At 43.9% G+C, this 17,958-nt stretch overlaps 1 protein-coding gene across 3 annotated transcripts in view; it reads left to right on the forward strand.

Annotated features, from left to right (window-relative positions):
* The window catches only part of FAM135A (family with sequence similarity 135 member A), a 907,387-nt gene that overhangs the window by 635,471 nt on the left and 253,958 nt on the right, over nucleotides 1-17,958 (forward strand). For all 3 annotated transcript variants that reach the window (XM_085610912.1, XM_085610915.1, XM_085610914.1), the window contains one exon: nucleotides 5,397-5,494. In XM_085610912.1, coding sequence (XP_085467038.1) covers nucleotides 5,397-5,494 — 98 coding nt within the window. The remainder of the gene's footprint in view (nucleotides 1-5,396; nucleotides 5,495-17,958) is intronic.

A 17,958-nucleotide genomic window follows, 5' to 3' on the forward strand; every position in this document is an offset into this window, starting at 1 on the left:
TATTCTGGTGCTTGTGTGCACCCTGTTGCTAGAGCACTATTGAAAATCTAGTAGTTCTACCCCCTTACTTATAATTACTTATTGCTTTATACTAAAGCTTCTTATGATCTCTAAAGTCCTCTCTTGGTTTCTTTTTCCTAGAAATTTCTCTTCATTCCAATTGAGGACTGTAGTAAATCATTTAGACTAGAGGCAGTAGACACTTTCCTGAGCACAATCTACCTTACCTCTTGTAACATGAAAATTTAGAGCTTGATCTTTTGAAACATCTATTGAGCTGCTTGTTCTTTCTTGCTGTCTTGTGACACCTTCTCTGTCGCCCCCAGCAGAGTTCTCCATAAGTGGTCATATTGCAAGTTTTGGAGGGGGGAGTCAGTGATGGCCTTGAGTAATTTCTTTGTTAACTTCTGTGCAGCAGCAGGTACAGCCTTACTAAGCCTAATTACTGGACCCATCCTTCCTGCGTCTAGCAGATTACTGTAACTTTGGCAGGTTCTTTCTAGTTTCTCATCGAAATGCATGTGGTTGGCATATATTATATTTCCTTGAAGGTTATTAGTACTAGTTAAGAGCTGTGGGATTGTATCACTTCTACTTGCAGCCTGCTTCTGCGTAATATTTATTTCCCCATCCTACAGTTCATATTTCCTCTTAATAATTGTTTTAGCTCCACATAGTTGTTTGTATTATTTTTTTAAATTATATATTTGGTGACCTTCTTAACCCCTTTGACTGTAGGTACTGGTGTCCCACATGCTAAGAAATTTACTTTATTTTTGGGATCTGCATTGCCTGTTTTATTAGCTTGTATGTCTGGGGAGATAGCTGCATAGTGGTTTATTATGGTCTTTGCTGGATGGCAGAGAAACATGGGCCTGTACCGCAGCGAAGAGTCTGATACTGTTTGGATTTTTTTTGGCCTGTTGAAAAATTCCTAACAACATCCAGACCTTTGGAGCAGAGTCACGGCAAAGACACACCTGTTTAAACCCCAACGAGAAGCCGCACGTTATTAGAATTTTTTATTTGCCTGGGCTCCTTGCCTGGACACACACACGCCTGGGCCTGGGGTAATCAGGCACCTAGTGAAACCTATACATTTCTGAACACTAGAAATCTGGAGGAATCCTGGGGGTATGCCTTGTAAAGATTCGTTACTTTTTCTTACTCACAATTCTCTGCGCAGGTCAAATATTGGTTAAACAACCAATTTCGTCACGTTTCTGTGACGGAAACATTCCAAAATATGCGGGGAACAGCATATTTACCACCACCTAGTGGTCCCACACTACTACCAACTACAGCAGGGCCTCACATTTGTGGGTGGGCCTATTGTAACTAATAGGAACAGTCCAGTTATGTGACTGTGTGAAGTAAATGTTGTCAATATGGGCTTCACATGGTCACAGTTTTTCACTCTTGCTGTTCTTTACTATAGCCCCACCCACTCATGTGGATACCTTTTGTGTGGGGAACATTTGATAATATAACTTTTATCATTTGCCTGACGTTTCTGATTGAAAAGAGAAGAAACTATGATTTTTCTTTTTTACTGATATTTTAATAGACCTATGCAGAGAATTCTGCGTAATAAAATGTGTTTGGTATTATGTAAGCCACTTCATCTGGATTCACGTCGGTCTATAGTTTTCAGACACATCTGGGGTTGGTAGGTTCCCCTAGGTGTGGGCAAACACTGAGCCCAAAGACTTCAGACATCCCAATGGAATTAGTTCATCGAAAAAGTTCCCTAGTATCTAGTATGTGGGTTCCTACTCAAGCAATGGAAAAAACACACCTGAAAACACATTAGAAATTGGGTTTCTAGTTGACAGAGGTATGCACCCTGTTCAAGTAGGGACCACAATCCTAGTCGGGGTAAGTCGCAACACAAACTAAATTAACCTGCTCTCACCCTCTTGTAGCTTGGCACAGATCAGACATGCTCAACTTAAAAAGGCAACGTGTAAAGTATTTGTGCAATAACACATACAGTAACACCATGGAAAAAACACAAAAAGACTCCACATCAGTTCAGAAAAATAAAGAATATTTATCGAAGTAAAATGAGACCAAACGGGCAAAAATCCAATGTGTAGAAGTTGAGATATTGAATTTTAAAGAAATAAATGGAGTAAAGCGCTTCGAATCAAGTAGCTTTAAAAGGGTTACTTCAGGTCGCGGTAGACTTTCATTTGAAGATGCTCTCAAAGTTTCCTTAGACATTAGTCTAGTAGGAGAATATTATCCAAGTAGTCTATTAGGTGAATTCCCTGGGCTCGCTGGGTCTTCATTTCTGGATGCAGAACCTTGGTCAAGCACCAAGAGGCTGACGAAAGACCAAAGGGAAGGGATGTGATTTTGTAAGTTTGGTTCTTCCACACAAACTGTAGAAATCTGCAGTGTGGTGGAAAAATGGGGCCTGACAAGAGGAAGTACTTTCTGAGACTATCTGTGCTCTGATTTACAAATGAGTTGTTTCTATCCTTTCCCTGTGTTTGTTTGGTAATTGAGTTTGTTTGTTGAATATGGTTGCTGTGCAATAAAAGAGAAGAGGGAAAGCATGATCCTCATTTCCAGTCCTGACATAGAGTTTATTCCTGCATGAGGGAAAATAGAAGGAAATACCATGCAATGGAACAGTGCTTAAAATGTAACAGATCTCATGTTCATTGCAATCTGCCTGCCAGACAGTGAGGATGAGGGAGGTCGGGGACCCAGCAGCAGAAACGTTACGATCTGAAGATGTTACAAATATGTGGTTGTGGTTTGTGTACATACATTCAAGGAGTTATATATGTGACCAAAAACAGGTACCCTAAGCCAGCTTTTCACTTGTATTTGCTATCCTAAGTGCCGAGATGCAGTACGCCCAGTTTATTGCATATGGCCACAATGAACAAGACCCATACATATTGGGTGCCCTTTGCTCAGGAGACCTAGAGGAATAATGGTTTTGACACAGTCCGGATGTTATATCTATGACCAAAACAGGTACACTGAACTGGCATTGCATTTGCACTCATTTTACAGAATGCTTTACTCCCCATGTATCACCTGAGAACACCTTGAACTCATAGAAAATCCTTTGTGGTACCCCCATGCTCAAGGGACCCAGAGGAACAAAATGTGGGTCAAGCCTTGGTAGGGATATATTTCTGCACAAGGGAGTCAGAAGGGGATTGACATGTTTTGAGAAACAATTTCGAAAAATCTGACAAACATCATGCCAGCCTGTCAAAGCAAGGAAAGTCTAGCATACACCAACATATTGCTTAGGTTGTACAGAATTATAACATTTTGTATTTGTTTCCTTTACTTATAGTCCAGAGTTTCATATTTGTCATCAAGTGAACATTATACCATATACAGAGATGCTGCCATTTTTGTAATCTGTTCCTATGTGATTGTGCAGACTACATTCACTAGAAAATACCCACACATATTTGGTATTGTCAGTCTCCAGACATTGAGGGCAACATAATGCTGTCAAATAGTGTATCTGAAAGCCTTGTTTTGACCTGTTAAAAGGTAATCCCTAACTACTAATACCTATCCTCAACCCACTCCTAACCCCCACTTTCATTCAATCTGATATCTATAGCTGTAACCCTGAATCTCAATCCTATTCTCCAACCTCAGGGTAGATATGCATTAAAAACTTTAAATGACTGTTCTAAATTATGACAATATAAATATTGTTGTCAGTGTAAACGTAGTTGGCAATAACATGTGAAGTTGTAAATCTCTGTCAATAGAATTGGGACGTTGTGATGTGATTGAAACATAGATAGAAAACCTATTGGATTCTCAACGTATTATTGCTTTGTAGAGTCTGCTGAATAAAGTCATCTATATGGGGAATTTCTTTTGCCTCAATTTGCTTCTTGCATGTCATGCCATCTCTTGTAAGCTTAGGCTTAAGCAAAATACGAATAGGTGAGCCAAGGATATCTTGAGAAGACTTAGGTTCATCATGATTTGTTAATAGAAAACTCAAGGTGCTTTGAAGGATTGATTATAGTACACTAAGGGGCACACTGAGAAAAGCGTCTGAAATGTCCAGCTTCAGTTTTTTTGAGGAAGCACCTCCATCACACTGGTGAACAAAAGTACATCTAAACTTTGTCACAGTATCAATAGGGAAGGGAACAGTAGAGGATGCCAACCATCATGGCTTTAGTTGTTTATGGCCATATACAGTTACTACCCTTCTCTAATTTGGGCCCTGAGCCATTATTCTTATTATACTTTTTTCAGGCCATTGACTTCCTAGTAGGGCTAAAGTAGGTGCATGTGATCAAATGAAAAAAACTATTGATATTTTCTGTTCTGTTGGTTAAATCTTACTGCAGATTTTTCACCGGCATCAGGAAATGGCTCTGTCTCTCTAAATGGTCCCGGTTATGTGATCATTTCTTTTAGTAAGAAAATGATTTCTCTTTCCTTTGGGACCTTTTGTGGTTTTCAGTGAGTAAACCTCTTGGAACATAGTTTCCTGCCATATCACCTACCTGTAGGTGTTGGGATGTACTTGGGCATGTTCTTGAGAGACATGGCCAAAAATAACTTGGCCTACTACTCTCTGATGGCTTTCCTATGCACCAGGGAACCCGAGTTACATTCTGTGGATTCATGCATGGTCAGAGCCAAGACACTACATGTAGATGTGTAGATCTGATAAAAATATCCGGTTGTGGCACTTACGAATGGGGTTGAACTCTAAAACCTAAAGGGGAAACCTAGAGTTGAGGGATTTTTATCAGTGAAACACCAAGAGAGAGCTCTACATTGCATCAAATGAGGTGCAAAACAACAGTAACTCATACAGTGCAAAGATTGGTCCGTGTCTCAGTGTTCTCTTTTCCTGAAACTTCATGAAAATATCTGGACAGCTATTGATGGGGAAGAGTTGTCTGGACCGATCTTAGATATTCTTAAAGTGAGAAATCTGCAGCAAGATCATAAAATTATGTATCCACCAGAAATGGTGTTACAAAGGTAAGTAGCTTTTTCTTCAAGCACTGTTTATAGAGACTTCTTCATATATAATTGATAGAAAATGTTTCTTGGAATACAATGGGATCAGTGTATCGTATTGAACGTAAATTTCTATTCTAAACAATATTTCTATTATCCAGATTCAGTTGGTGTAATTGCTGTTTAAAACAGCAAATTTAATCGTGCACTGTTGTTGGAGATCAGCATCAGTATTGAAGTCTAAGGCATGTTTAAAATAAATTTAAGAGATTAGACAAAATTGTTGTTCAGTACACTTCATTACCTCAAAAGGGACTTTAATTACTTCAAAATAGGAAACTGATGCTACTTTTAGTAAACACATCCATAATCTGTTCAAATACCAATTATGACTATCCTTTATTTGCTTTCTGCAGAATGATACATTTGCTGATTTTGATTCCATGACTGATCGTCTCCTAGATGAAATAATACAGTACATTCAGATCTACAACCTAACAATTGCAAAAATCAGGTAAAATATATGAAACGTACAAATACAGTATCTATTTAGAAAATTGTGCTTTTCACATTGTGTTTTAAGAACATATGCATCATAGTGGGTAGAATGTTTGTGTTACTGGATTTTATCCTACCTCTGTACACAGAGTATATGAGCAAAGTTAATTGTGAAATGTGAACATTACTGCTTTTTCTGGTTCTCCACAGAACCGTACATTTCCTTCTCACTATTCTGATGGGGAAAAAATATTTAATAAAATATTGCAAAATAAATGCTCGTTTAGGAAATCTCAAGCTCTTCCAGTGCAGTGGTCTAGTTTCCTCAGCTAACGCAGAGTACTTCTGAGGTGAGCCTTTCAAAGATAAAGACTACAGAGGAAAAGTATCCTAAAATGAGGAATAAGCAAGACTGGGCTGGCAGCTCGCACTCCTAAAGCAGGCCCAGGCTCTCACACTTCGCTCACTAGAATCCATTGCTGGGATCCCTGCTAGACTTTGCTCCCTCCAGGTGTTCACCACCTCCTCACAGGGTTCACTGGTTTTGGCCGGCAGGCAAAAAGCTGGTGCTCCAGGGTCAGGGCAAGTGATCTTGATTTGCTTGGTGATAGCCTCTCACCCAGCAGGGAGAGTAGCAGACATTGGTCCCTAGTTTCGGTTCTAGCACCTAGGAGTCTTGGAGCTTCTTTCTCCTGATGAATAGTTCTGTTGGACAACTTGTGGGTCTCATGCTCACACCTTTATAGTCCAACTCCAGATACGAATGTGATTTAATGTCTAATCTTTTGAAATTTGGTTTGTGGGTGTTCGCTTTTTTAAATGTTCTTTCCTTCGCACTGCACTTAGTCAAAGGAACAGTATGCCAGAGCAGGAGCTGCTCCAGTTCTGACTTACCCACAACACAGAACAAGGGAGTAACTGGGGATCACACTTTGCTGCCCGCCTGTACTGAAATATGCCTTGTAAAGGTTCAAAGACATAATTCTTCCTCTCTATTAAGATTTCTCTGGTCCACCTTGCCACCTTAACAGACCCACCATCTCCCTGACAATGAGTCCAGGCCTTACTGACTAGCAACTCTTCTTGAAATCAAAGAGACTTTTGATGTGCCTGGAGCATGGTCTGCTCCCTTTTTTTCAGTGTGTGCTTCCACCCCAGCCATCAGGAATTTTGGCAAAACACATCTCCTTTCTTAGTATTGCAGTCCTAACCTCTCCTTGCTCCTCCGGGCCCTGTGTTTCCAAAATGAAACCCACATGCCGCTATGTCATGTACCATACACAGGCACACACACTTCCCATTACGCACACGCAAGTATCATGCACTGTCCAACGCTACACACAATCCATGCAGGCCAAGGGTGAGTTAAATATACAGCCACAGACTTTACATGAGTGGGCCAGTAGGCACCACTCCTGTGAAACAGGTAAAAAGGCACCTGCTCACAACACTGATCACTTTGAAACCCAAAACCGTTATGCTGCCACCAATGTGCTTGTGTCACTTAATTCCTGGTAAGGGCAATAACCCTCTACCATCACTGAAGTACTGGGTTTTTCAGAACCAACCCAGCGGTGCCAGGGGACACACCCTAAGACTTCGAGTTCTTCCTGTTTCAGACTACAGAAACGCAGAGTCTTCTAGGTGAAGTCAAAGATCGTATTTATTGGCTGCAGACCAATCACAGGTATCCGAGAAGTACAACACGATGTATGTTCTCAGGAGACTGCTCCCGAACCAATAACCAGTCTTTACTTGTATACACAAAATTACGCTCTGGGCAACACCGCCCCTATTTTACTAGTGGTCATTCACATATTTTCGCTTCAAAGAAACAGTAAAGTCATGTGATCTGAACGAGCTGAAATGTGGGATTATCATCAAGTATTTACCCAGCGAGGCTCAGAACACTCATCAGATATCAGCAGCCCCCACATAATTCGGCACCTCCTCCTCGTAAAGTAAGCCATAAAGTAGGAAACAGAGTCAGGTGTGAAGGAGATTAGTCCGGGTTCGTGTGGGAAGAACGACTTTATGATGTGTCAAGCCCTGATGCTAATCCCATTTGGCCGCAGTAAAAGGGACCGGCCGGACATGAATGACCTCGGGCATTGGAGTCAGTTTGCACAGGTCACAAAGAAGTCACCAGAAGGTGTACGTGTCCTTTAGGCCTAAGCATGGCCTTAGTGCACGGCCTATGTGAGGGCAACAAAAAGAATGGCTGCCGCTCTAAAATGGAACCCGAGGGTACGATACATAGTATCGTATACACGGTGAATTCATCGGTGAAACATGACGAAAACACTCATGCATACCGCGTTACTCATTTGCGGTTCGCTGATACCAAAATCGACATGGTGGGACCCTGCCACCGACATGGTTCCGAAATTTACAGTACCACAGACCGTCCTTTTGCCCTTACATAGGCAATAACTATCCTAATCTGAGTCCAGGTCTATGTTCATGAAGTCATGGAGATGTTGCTGTAGCATCATCCTATTGCTTAGCTCGTTCCTTGATACAGGTCTCCTTACACATGATGTAACACAGAGGCTGCACATTACAGGAGCACACTGTATACATAAACAGAGCAGGAAAAGAATGGCTAAGATCATCCCAGTGACTACTAGAATCTTCCATCCCCAAGCTGATATCAGTCCCCAGAACCACCCCATCATCGACCAATCTCCTTTATCCACGTGAATGGATTCAGAAATCTTATGCAGTTTGGAGATGGCTTGATAGACTGTCGGAGCGTTATCTGGTATGAAAATACAGCAGCTTGATTGGATGACCTTACATACCCCACCACGGTCTGCAAGTATTACATCTAGAACCATACGGTTCTGCAACGTCATAAGGCGATCCGCTTGGAGCTCAGCTGTCGAGTTACCAAAGGCACCAGCCGTTACATTAACAGTGGTTTCCACTAGACGAGTCAGTTGTCTCGGGTTCCTACTATTGACCATTGGTCCCCAAAAAGGCAGGAAACCCAAGAAGAAGTCTCCTGCTTCCTGACCGGCAGTATCCTCCTTACTAACAACGCCTCTCGGCGGTAGCAAATTTGCAACATAACACGTGCCCGAGAAATCAGGGGGCAACCATGTATATGCTCGATCATTACAAACAAAGTATGTACCCTTGGCAGCCAAAAACGCAGGGGAAAACTGTGATGGGAAAGTGTACGTTTCAGTACAGTCACTCTTCCCTAGTTGAGCTCTTGGATTCTGACCATTGCCTTGTAAACAGAACCGACCTATATGGGGTACGACCCAAATTGGGGATGAACTTTTACGCTGTTTCTCGCCCAGACTAATGCCATACCCCGTCACGTTCCAACCTACATAAGCTCGCAACTCATCCTTGGGAATAGATGAATATGCATCGATATCTCTGCTCATATCAGCAACTCCTTTCATCAAGGCCTTATTGTTCGTGCTAGGTCTAGTGGAACGCGGTGGTCGCGGGGAGTAGGTTTCAAGCGCAAAAAGAAACATAGTCTGGAATGCCCATGATGACCCATTATAGCTAAACGGTAGCACTAGATATGGGATACCCTTATTAATGGTATGCGGCATCAAACCACACACTCAGCAATTTGTCGTATTCATAACTAGTTGGTGTTGGTGCAGAAGTTGAATAAACGAATTGTTTACGAACTCAGAGCGTCTAGCTTGTTCGCGTTCAGGCAGAGGGTGGAAAGAGTGTGAGGAAACAGTAGGAGGAGGTATGGGCTGTATAGTGGGTGCAAACGCCACTTGAAAAGACAATAATACATAACCTACAGAAAACATCATCATGCTAAATAGGACAAACAGACATAATATTACAAAAAGTTTGCTATTCATTACTTTACATATTCTGCTCTTAAAATGTATTTCCTCAGCAGGTCTCTTCATCTTGAAAAACTCCATCCTCTAATCGTGCTGTTCGCGGCGGATGGGTGTCTTCTGCTCAAGAGTACACTTGTCAGTCCAGGGAACGCCCTAGACCAACCAGAACCGTTGACCTAACGTCTCCGGCTTGTACCCCAAAGTCTTGGCACCGCGACCCTACAGCTGAACCCGGATGGTGGTTCGAAAAAGCAAAAATAAGAAAGTCTTTCAAATGGAAGAGAGAGCTGCACTTCTAAAAAAAAAAAAATATCAAAGAATAAGAATTTTTATTTGTCCATTGTTCTCGGCCTCCGATTGTAGCGACTTCTTGTAGGTACTGTTTGGTCTTGAAACAAGAGTTCAGGCTCTGTGGTGTCCAATCGATTTGATGGCGGCACAGCTTCCTGCAGAATGTCGTCGTTCTCGTGTTCTGAAATTGCTCCTTTTACACATGCATCGCTAAATGGCACGAAACGGGGCACAGTGTCAGTCTCAGAATCAGCGATACCGTCCTGGACCCACCGGTCATACGGCAGAGGCAAAGGAACTCTTTTACAATGTACGCCGTGAATCCAGTTCTTTTTCCCTTTCACTCGAACCGCTGATCTTGTCGAGATAAGGACGAGATGAGGGCCGGTCCAGCGGGGCTCATCATTTTTCGTTCTTTTGAAATTTCTGATCAGCACCCACGATCCAGGATTGATGGGATGTCCTGGAGCTTCAGAGGCCTGAGGCAGAGTATCGTGGACCTGTTGGTGTAAGACACGCAATTTAGCCGTCAATTCATATAGGTAATCAAGCAGTGCTGGATGTTCGATCTCACTGAATTTTGTCGGCCTTGGCACTCCCCATACATTGGCCGGACGGCCAAACACGATTTCATACGGACTAAGCCCCACTCGTGAATGCACAGTCATTCTTGTGGATAGGAATGCTAAGGGTAGCGCGTCAGGCCATTTGAGACCAGAACTCGCTTGGATCTTGGCCAATTTGAGCTTCAATGTGTCATTATAGCATTCCACTAGTCCAGCTGATTGGGGGTGATTTGCAGCGTGGAATTTCTGCTTAATGCCTAATCCCTCGCATACATTCTTCATCACTCGTCCCACAAATTCACTCCCATTATCACTCCAGACCATTCTCGGCATTCCAAACCTAGGGAAGAATTCTTTGACAAGGGCTTTAGCGGTGGATAACGCAGTATTGTCTTTTAGGGGATAAGCTTCTATCCACCTTGAAAAAGCGCAAACAACAACAAGTACATATTTCAAATTGTTGCACCTTTCCATGTGGATGAAATCTAGCTGCAAAACCTCGAACGGATACGTTGGAGGCGCAAAATGACCAGCTGAAGTTGGGGTTCCCCTACCAGGATTGTATTTCAAACATACCATGCAATTTTTGACCACATTCTCTGCACACTTGGGAATTCCAGCATTCTGCCATACTGGAGCTAACAACTTACAAATCCCTTTCACACTGATATGTGCCATTCCATGTGCCATTGTAACCACTGGACGTTACAACAAACAAATGATGGACGGAATGCTGACAATGCAGACATTCTCCCCCAGTCAAGAGATCTGGGTTAAATCCATCGTTCTTTTGCCCACTACGCCACCCCAGTTTAGACATGGCCATATGCAAATCAGTCTTGACCCTGTGCCTCATGGGAACAGTCCAGCCCGAACTGCCAAGCCATGTCTTCCCTGGACCGGAATCAAGCATCCTAGGACCGGTTTCTGGCTATCAGCCGTCATCAGCCAGGATAGCTTGACTCCAGTGGCGTAGTGAGCACGGGTCCCACGTCTGGGAATACCCATCCCACTTAGGGCAAAAAGCGTTACAACAAACAAATGATGGACGGAATGCTGACAATGCAGACATTCTCCCCCAGTCAAGAGATCTGGGTTAAATCCATTGTTCTTTTGCCCACTACGCCACCCCAGTTTAGACATGGCCATATGCAAATCAGTCTTGACCCTGTGCCTCATGGGAACAGTCCAGCCCGAACTGCCAAGCCATGTCTTCCCTGGACCGGAATCAAGCATCCTAGGACCGGTTTCTGGCTATCAGCCGTCATCAGCCAGGATAGCTTGACTCCAGTGGCGTAGTGAGCACGGGTCCCACGTCTGGGAATAAGCATCCCACTTAGGGCGAAAAGCGTTACAACAAACAAATGATGGACGGAATGCTGACAATGCAGACATTCTTCCCCAGTCAAGAGATCTGAGTTAAATCCATCGTTCTTTTGCCCACTACGCCACCCCAGTTTAGACATGGCCATATGCAAATCAGTCTTGACCCTGTGCCTCATGGGAACAGTCCAGCCCGAACTGCCAAGCCATGTCTTCCCTGGACCGGAATCAAGCATCCTAGGACCGGTTTCTGGCTATCAGCCGTCATCAGCCAGGATAGCTTGACTCCAGTGGCGTAGTGAGCACGGGTCCCACGTCTGGGAATACCCATCCCACTTAGGGCAAAAAGCGTTACAACAAACAAATGATGGACGGAATGCTGACAATGCAGACATTCTCCCCCAGTCAAGAGATCTGGGTTAAATCCATCGTTCTTTTGCCCACTACGCCACCCCAGTTTAGACATGGCCATATGCAAATCAGTCTTGACCCTGTGCCTCATGGGAACAGTCCAGCCCGAACTGCCAAGCCATGTCTTCCCTGGACCGGAATCAAGCATCCTAGGACCGGTTTCTGGCTATCAGCCGTCATCAGCCAGGATAGCTTGACTCCAGTGGCGTAGTGAGCACGGGTCCCACGTCTGGGAATAAGCATCCCACTTAGGGCGAAAAGCGTTACAACAAACAAATGATGGACGGAATGCTGACAATGCAGACATTCTCCCCCAGTCAAGAGATCTGAGTTAAATCCATCGTTCTTTTGCCCACTACGCCACCCCAGTTTAGACATGGCCATATGCAAATCAGTCTTGACCCTGTGCCTCATGGGAACAGTCCAGCCCGAACTGCCAAGCCATGTCTTCCCTGGCCCGGAATCAAGCATCCTAGGACCGGTTTCTGGCTATCAGCCGTCATCAGCCAGGATAGCTTGACTCCAGTGGCGTAGTGAGCACGGGTCCCACGTCTGGAAATACCCATCCCACTTAGGGCGAAAAGCGTTACAACAAACAAATGATGGACGGAATGCTGACAATGCAGACATTCTCCCCCAGTCAAGAGATCTGGGTTAAATCCATCGTTCTTTTGCCCACTACGCCACCCCAGTTTAGACATGGCCATATGCAAATCAGTCTTGACCCTGTGCCTCATGGGAACAGTCCAGCCCACTGGAAGCACATATGCATCAGGTAACATCGCCGGTGCTCTGACAAATCAACCCAACAACCATTTTCATCCAATCTACCCTTACTTCCTCTCCACATTCTCAATTCTTTTTCTGTGGCTTCAGCTTGAAGGGACTTCACACTCTCTATCGTGTCTTCACACATTCCAACATCACCAACCCATCTTGCAGGGCCTGCAACATACATTCGATTCGTCACATCTTTTGCTGTTTCTTTCGCGATTTCGTCAGCAAATGCATTACCACGACCAACATCATCAATAACCTTCTTGTGTGCACTACATTTCACAATGGCGACTTGTAGTGGTAGGGTCAGTGATTCTAGGAGATCATTCACCAAATGACCATTCTGAATCTTAGTTCCATGCGAAGTCAGGAACCCACGTTCTTTCCACAGGCGCCCAAAACTATGGGCCACGCCAAAAGCATACTGACTGTCAGTATATATATTCACTTTCATTCCTTTCGACAACACGCATGCTCTTGTAAGTGCAATTAATTCTGCTGCTTGAGACGAATTATGTGGTATACGTGCAGTTTCAGCAATCGTGTGCAAAGTCGTGACAGCATATGCAGCAGTCGTACCACCATTCGGAAGCTTGAAGCACGAACCGTCCACCCATAAGGTACCATCACACTCAACCAGGGGAGTATCTTTAAGATCCACTCTCCCTTTTGTTTCTTCTTCTGTTCTGAACAGACAATCATGCTGTTCAATCTCATCTGTGTCTACTGAAATCGGTAATAATGTAGCTGGATTCAACGTGTTGCACCTCTTTATGTGCATATGACTCGCTAGCAGCGTCAACTCGTAACCTGACAATCCAGCACTAGTTAAGTGCTGTGTTTTGGTCCTATTTAACAATGTGTCCACTGCATGTGGAACCATTACAATCAACGTGTTATTCATTACTAACCCAGCAGACTGTCGAATAGACACAGCTGCTGCCGCTGTGGCTCTCAAGCAACTTGGCAATGCCTTAGCTACTGGATCCAAAGTTGACGAAAAATATGCACATGGACGCTGTCTGTCTCCAAAAGACTGTGTCAACACTGACAACGCACAACCTTCTTTCTCGTGAACATACAATGTAAAAGGTTTACTGTAGTCGGGGGTACCCAACACAGGAGCTGAACATAATGCCTTGCGCAATTCCGAAAAACTTTTCTGACACTCTTCAGACCATGGGAGGGGATTCGGTGTATCTTTGCATGTTAATGCTATCAAAGGTTTTGCCAACAAAGAAAAACTCGGGATCCACTGCCTACAGTATGAAGTAATACCTAAGAAAGAACGCACTTCTCTCTGTGTTCTTGGCACACTCAATTGTGCAATGGCCTGAATTCTCTCTGGGGTCAGTTTCCTTCCCTCCTTCGATAAGAGATGACCTAAGTAGGTCACTTCTTGTCGACAATATTGCAGTTTTGAGAGAGACACTTTATGATGAAAAGCAGACCAATGACGCAACAATGACAATGTAGCTTCTTTGCAAATCTCCTCAGTATCCGCGGCGATTAGTAAATCGTCAACATACTGAATAAGGGTAGCACCACTAGGTAGAACAATTGCATCAAGCTGCGCTTTTAAAGCCTGACTGTATATTGATGGACTTTCACAGTAGCTCTGTGGAGCGCGTTTAAAGCGGAAGCTGCGACCTCCTAAACTAAAGCCAAAAACATCCCTGCTTTCCTCTGCAATCGGGATGCTAAAGAAAGCATTCTTTAAATCAATCACTGAGAACCAAGCAGCGGAAGCTGGGATCATAGTTAACAAGGCAGTTATATCAGGGACAACTGGAAACTGTGGCACAACTATCTTATTTACCTCTCTAAGATCGATCACAAACCTGTAAACAGGTGGCTGAGAAGGGTCAGTACGTTTTAAAACAGGCAAAACCAGACTATTGCAAACGTTGCCTCTTGTCTCTTCAATTACATCCTTTTCAATCAAATCATAGATGATTGCTAACAATGCCTTCCCACCTTCATTAGATATCTTGTACTGAGGAATGCGTGGCAATTTAACATTGGCTTTCAAAGTGACCACATATAGCGGTATTTCCAAGAGACCCACATCGTTAGGGCCAGTAGCCCAAATGTCATCCGGAAGAGACGACAATTCAGCTGGCAGTTTATTGTTCGACAAATACATGGGAGAAATCACTTCCTTTCCCAGTGTAAGTTGTACTCCCGAGGGGGAACAATATAATGTCGCATGCAATCTCTTTAACAAATCCAATCCGAACAGGTTTTCACCACATCCTGTCGTTAGGATAAGGGGTGCGTTCAGCTCACAAGGTCCAACAGAAAGGGTCATAGGACTAGAGATCGGGTTCCTAACCGGGGCGCCAGAAAAACCTACCGAAACATTCATTTCGCCAGACAAAGGTGCGCCAGGGAGTTTTGAGTGCATAATTGAACTTTTTGCAGCACCAGTATCCAACACAAAAGGCTCAGACACACCCGATGTAGTCACCTTAATATACGGTCCACTCTGATCCACTGGTACTGAAACAACTCCCTCTCTTTGTCTACGGCTATCCTAGTAATCATTACCTTCTGCATTTCCATCCTCTGCATAATAGTCATTATTATAGTACTGAGTTGTTCTACCAGGTACATTGGCCTGCTGATCAAAACTGTTCATCGTATTTTGAGGCGGAAGAGAACGCGCGTTCTGGGGAACATTCCCACGTCCTCTACCTCTAGGAGCTTGCTGACCACCTCTACCTCTCGCACCATAAGCATTATTCGTGCGCTGCAACAATATAGGACAACTATACTTAAAATGACCTTCTTCTTTGCTATACGAACACTGATTGGGACCTACAGGAACACGCGGTTGGGAATACCCGAACCTTTGCGAGTTACTCTGAAACTGTTGGGGTTGTTGATAGTTACTCTGACCTTGCTTATAGTTATTCTGATCTCCACGTGGCGGGTAAGCTTGCTGTAAAAGAACCTTCCTCTTTAACTCTTTTGTTTTCTTGTCTGCTCTATCCTTCTCATCTTTATCCCTATTTTCGTAATACTGTGCAGTAGCCAGTATCTGCGCTGATGAGGAAACAGCCCAAGAACTCTCTGAATCTTTTAATTTCTTACACAACTCGGGAGGCAAATTATGCACAAATTTATCAACAAACAACCGTTGGCCACCTTCTGTACTCATGTCTTGACCACTGTGGTCAATAAATGTCTCTTCAAATCTGGTGAAGAAATCAGACACTGTTTCATCTTTCTTTTGTTTGCATGCGGATAATTTATCCCAATTCACACACATCGCGGGCATTAAAGTTTTCATGTAGTTAATAATTCTACCAGGGAGTTCTGCTACTAAGGGCTCAGATTTTGCACCACCAACTTGTGCAGTGTCTGTAGCAATAATATTCGCCCATGTGTCACCTAGTTCTGCAGCATGATCTGCATTACGAATCACTCCCCATAAAGGCTGCGGAACAACATTCCCGAATAACATATCTATGTCAGCTAGGTTCATGACACACGATTCTGCAGTCTGTGATAACTCCTTATAATATCCTGCAGGGTTTTTACGGGGGTCAGGCAATGTCTGCTTAAGCGCTAAAACTTCTGATCGCTTCCAGGGAACATGTACCCAAACACGCTGAAAATATGGCTGAACAGGTGGGTTAGCATTCGCATCACCAGGTCTCAAAACTGGAGGAACCTCACGCATCGGGTATTGGCGCGCTTTTACCTGTTTCCCTACAGGGAATTCCTGTTCAAACAACGACTGATGACAATCCCCATTCCTGAAAGACAGCAATGTCGCAACTGCTTTCTCAACATCAGAACCCACAATCGTGCCTTTTCCAAATTCAAACCTTACTTGACACAACTCCTGCGGGCTTAAGTCTAAACCATGATCTTCCAATTCCTCACAGAGGAATTCACACATTTTCTCAAAGACGTATCTTTGTTGTGGTGCTTCCCATTGATGAAAAACATTCCCAACAGACTCTACATCATATCTAGAAGGATAAACAATCCATCTACGTGCCATGTGGTCCAGTTCTTCTTTCTCTCTCGGACCAGGTATTTGACTACGTAACTGCTTATGTTGTGGACCAGGGGTCGTACTAGATGGCCCAAAGAGAGGTGATATTAGGCTAGTGACCACTCTAGCTATTCGTTGTCGGGTAGAAGGAGAAGGTGAGGCAAGAACAGGGGGAAAGTCAGAGGGAAGAAAAACGGGTGCAGATACAGGTACAGGGGTCGTATCAGGAAGAGCGCCAAGGGAGGCCGCTGATGTAATAGGTAAAGTTGCAGGGAGCGCAGAAGAGATAGGCAGCGAAATCGGCGGCCCTTGAGGGGGCTGCGCCGTAGGCATAGGAGCCGGCTGAGGAAGAGCTGGCGGCTGCGGGAAAGCTTGCGGCACATTAGCTGGAGGCTGTACATTTAAGGGTTGCGGAGGCGCTGTAGCACTCTGCACATACGGGGGTGGCGAACTCAGCAAATGTGACATTAGTGTTCTTTCTCCTTTTCTTTTGACGTGTCTTGCTGAAGGGGCGGCAAACCTGGGTAACATTTATCAATCACTAACTCACGTTGCCTACACAACTGCTCATTCATTTGCTCGTCCTCATTATCTTTAAACTGCGAAGCTGCTTGCATTATCGACATACCTTTCTCTCTTTTATCTTTCTTTGCTAATTTAATTTCTTTCTGTTTGGCTTCCTTTCGTCATAGGCGGAAAGAATCAAACATCGCCGGCCGGGCTTTCTTTTTAAATAATTTAACTTCTAAGTTATCTAGGACCTCTGTGTCGAAACTACCATTTTGGGGCCATTTTAAAACACCATCCTTCCTGGTGTATCGGATCCATACTTCATTATACGCAATGGGGCCCACGCCATGTTTTACATAAAGCTCATAAGTTGGAGTTCCAATTGGAGGAACCAGACACGAATCCTGTTACAACCCAAACAAAACAAATTTCCAAATATACTAGAACCAGGCATAGTCGCTCACTAGTCTAGTTTCAGACTTCAAAGGATTATCGAATACGATAGTCTCGTGAATACACGAGTCCTTTGGCTTTGGCACTTGCAAGTTCCAAATCAAAGCGATTCCAAAAGGGATACCAAACTAAGAACCAAACCAAGAAACTGGGAGACGCTCCACTTATACTTAACTGAGGTATCGATGACGTCACCAGAAGACTCATTAAATCGTTTCGCTTTACCAAAATCATCAAGGGTCCAAAACAGGGCGATAGTCAGGGCAGCAGTCCTTTGTAGCCGTCGGGACGCGGAGAACCTCGCAGT

This window comes from Triturus cristatus, chromosome 6, assembly GCF_964204655.1.
Source record: "Triturus cristatus chromosome 6, aTriCri1.1, whole genome shotgun sequence".
Lineage (NCBI taxonomy): Eukaryota > Metazoa > Chordata > Amphibia > Caudata > Salamandridae > Triturus > Triturus cristatus.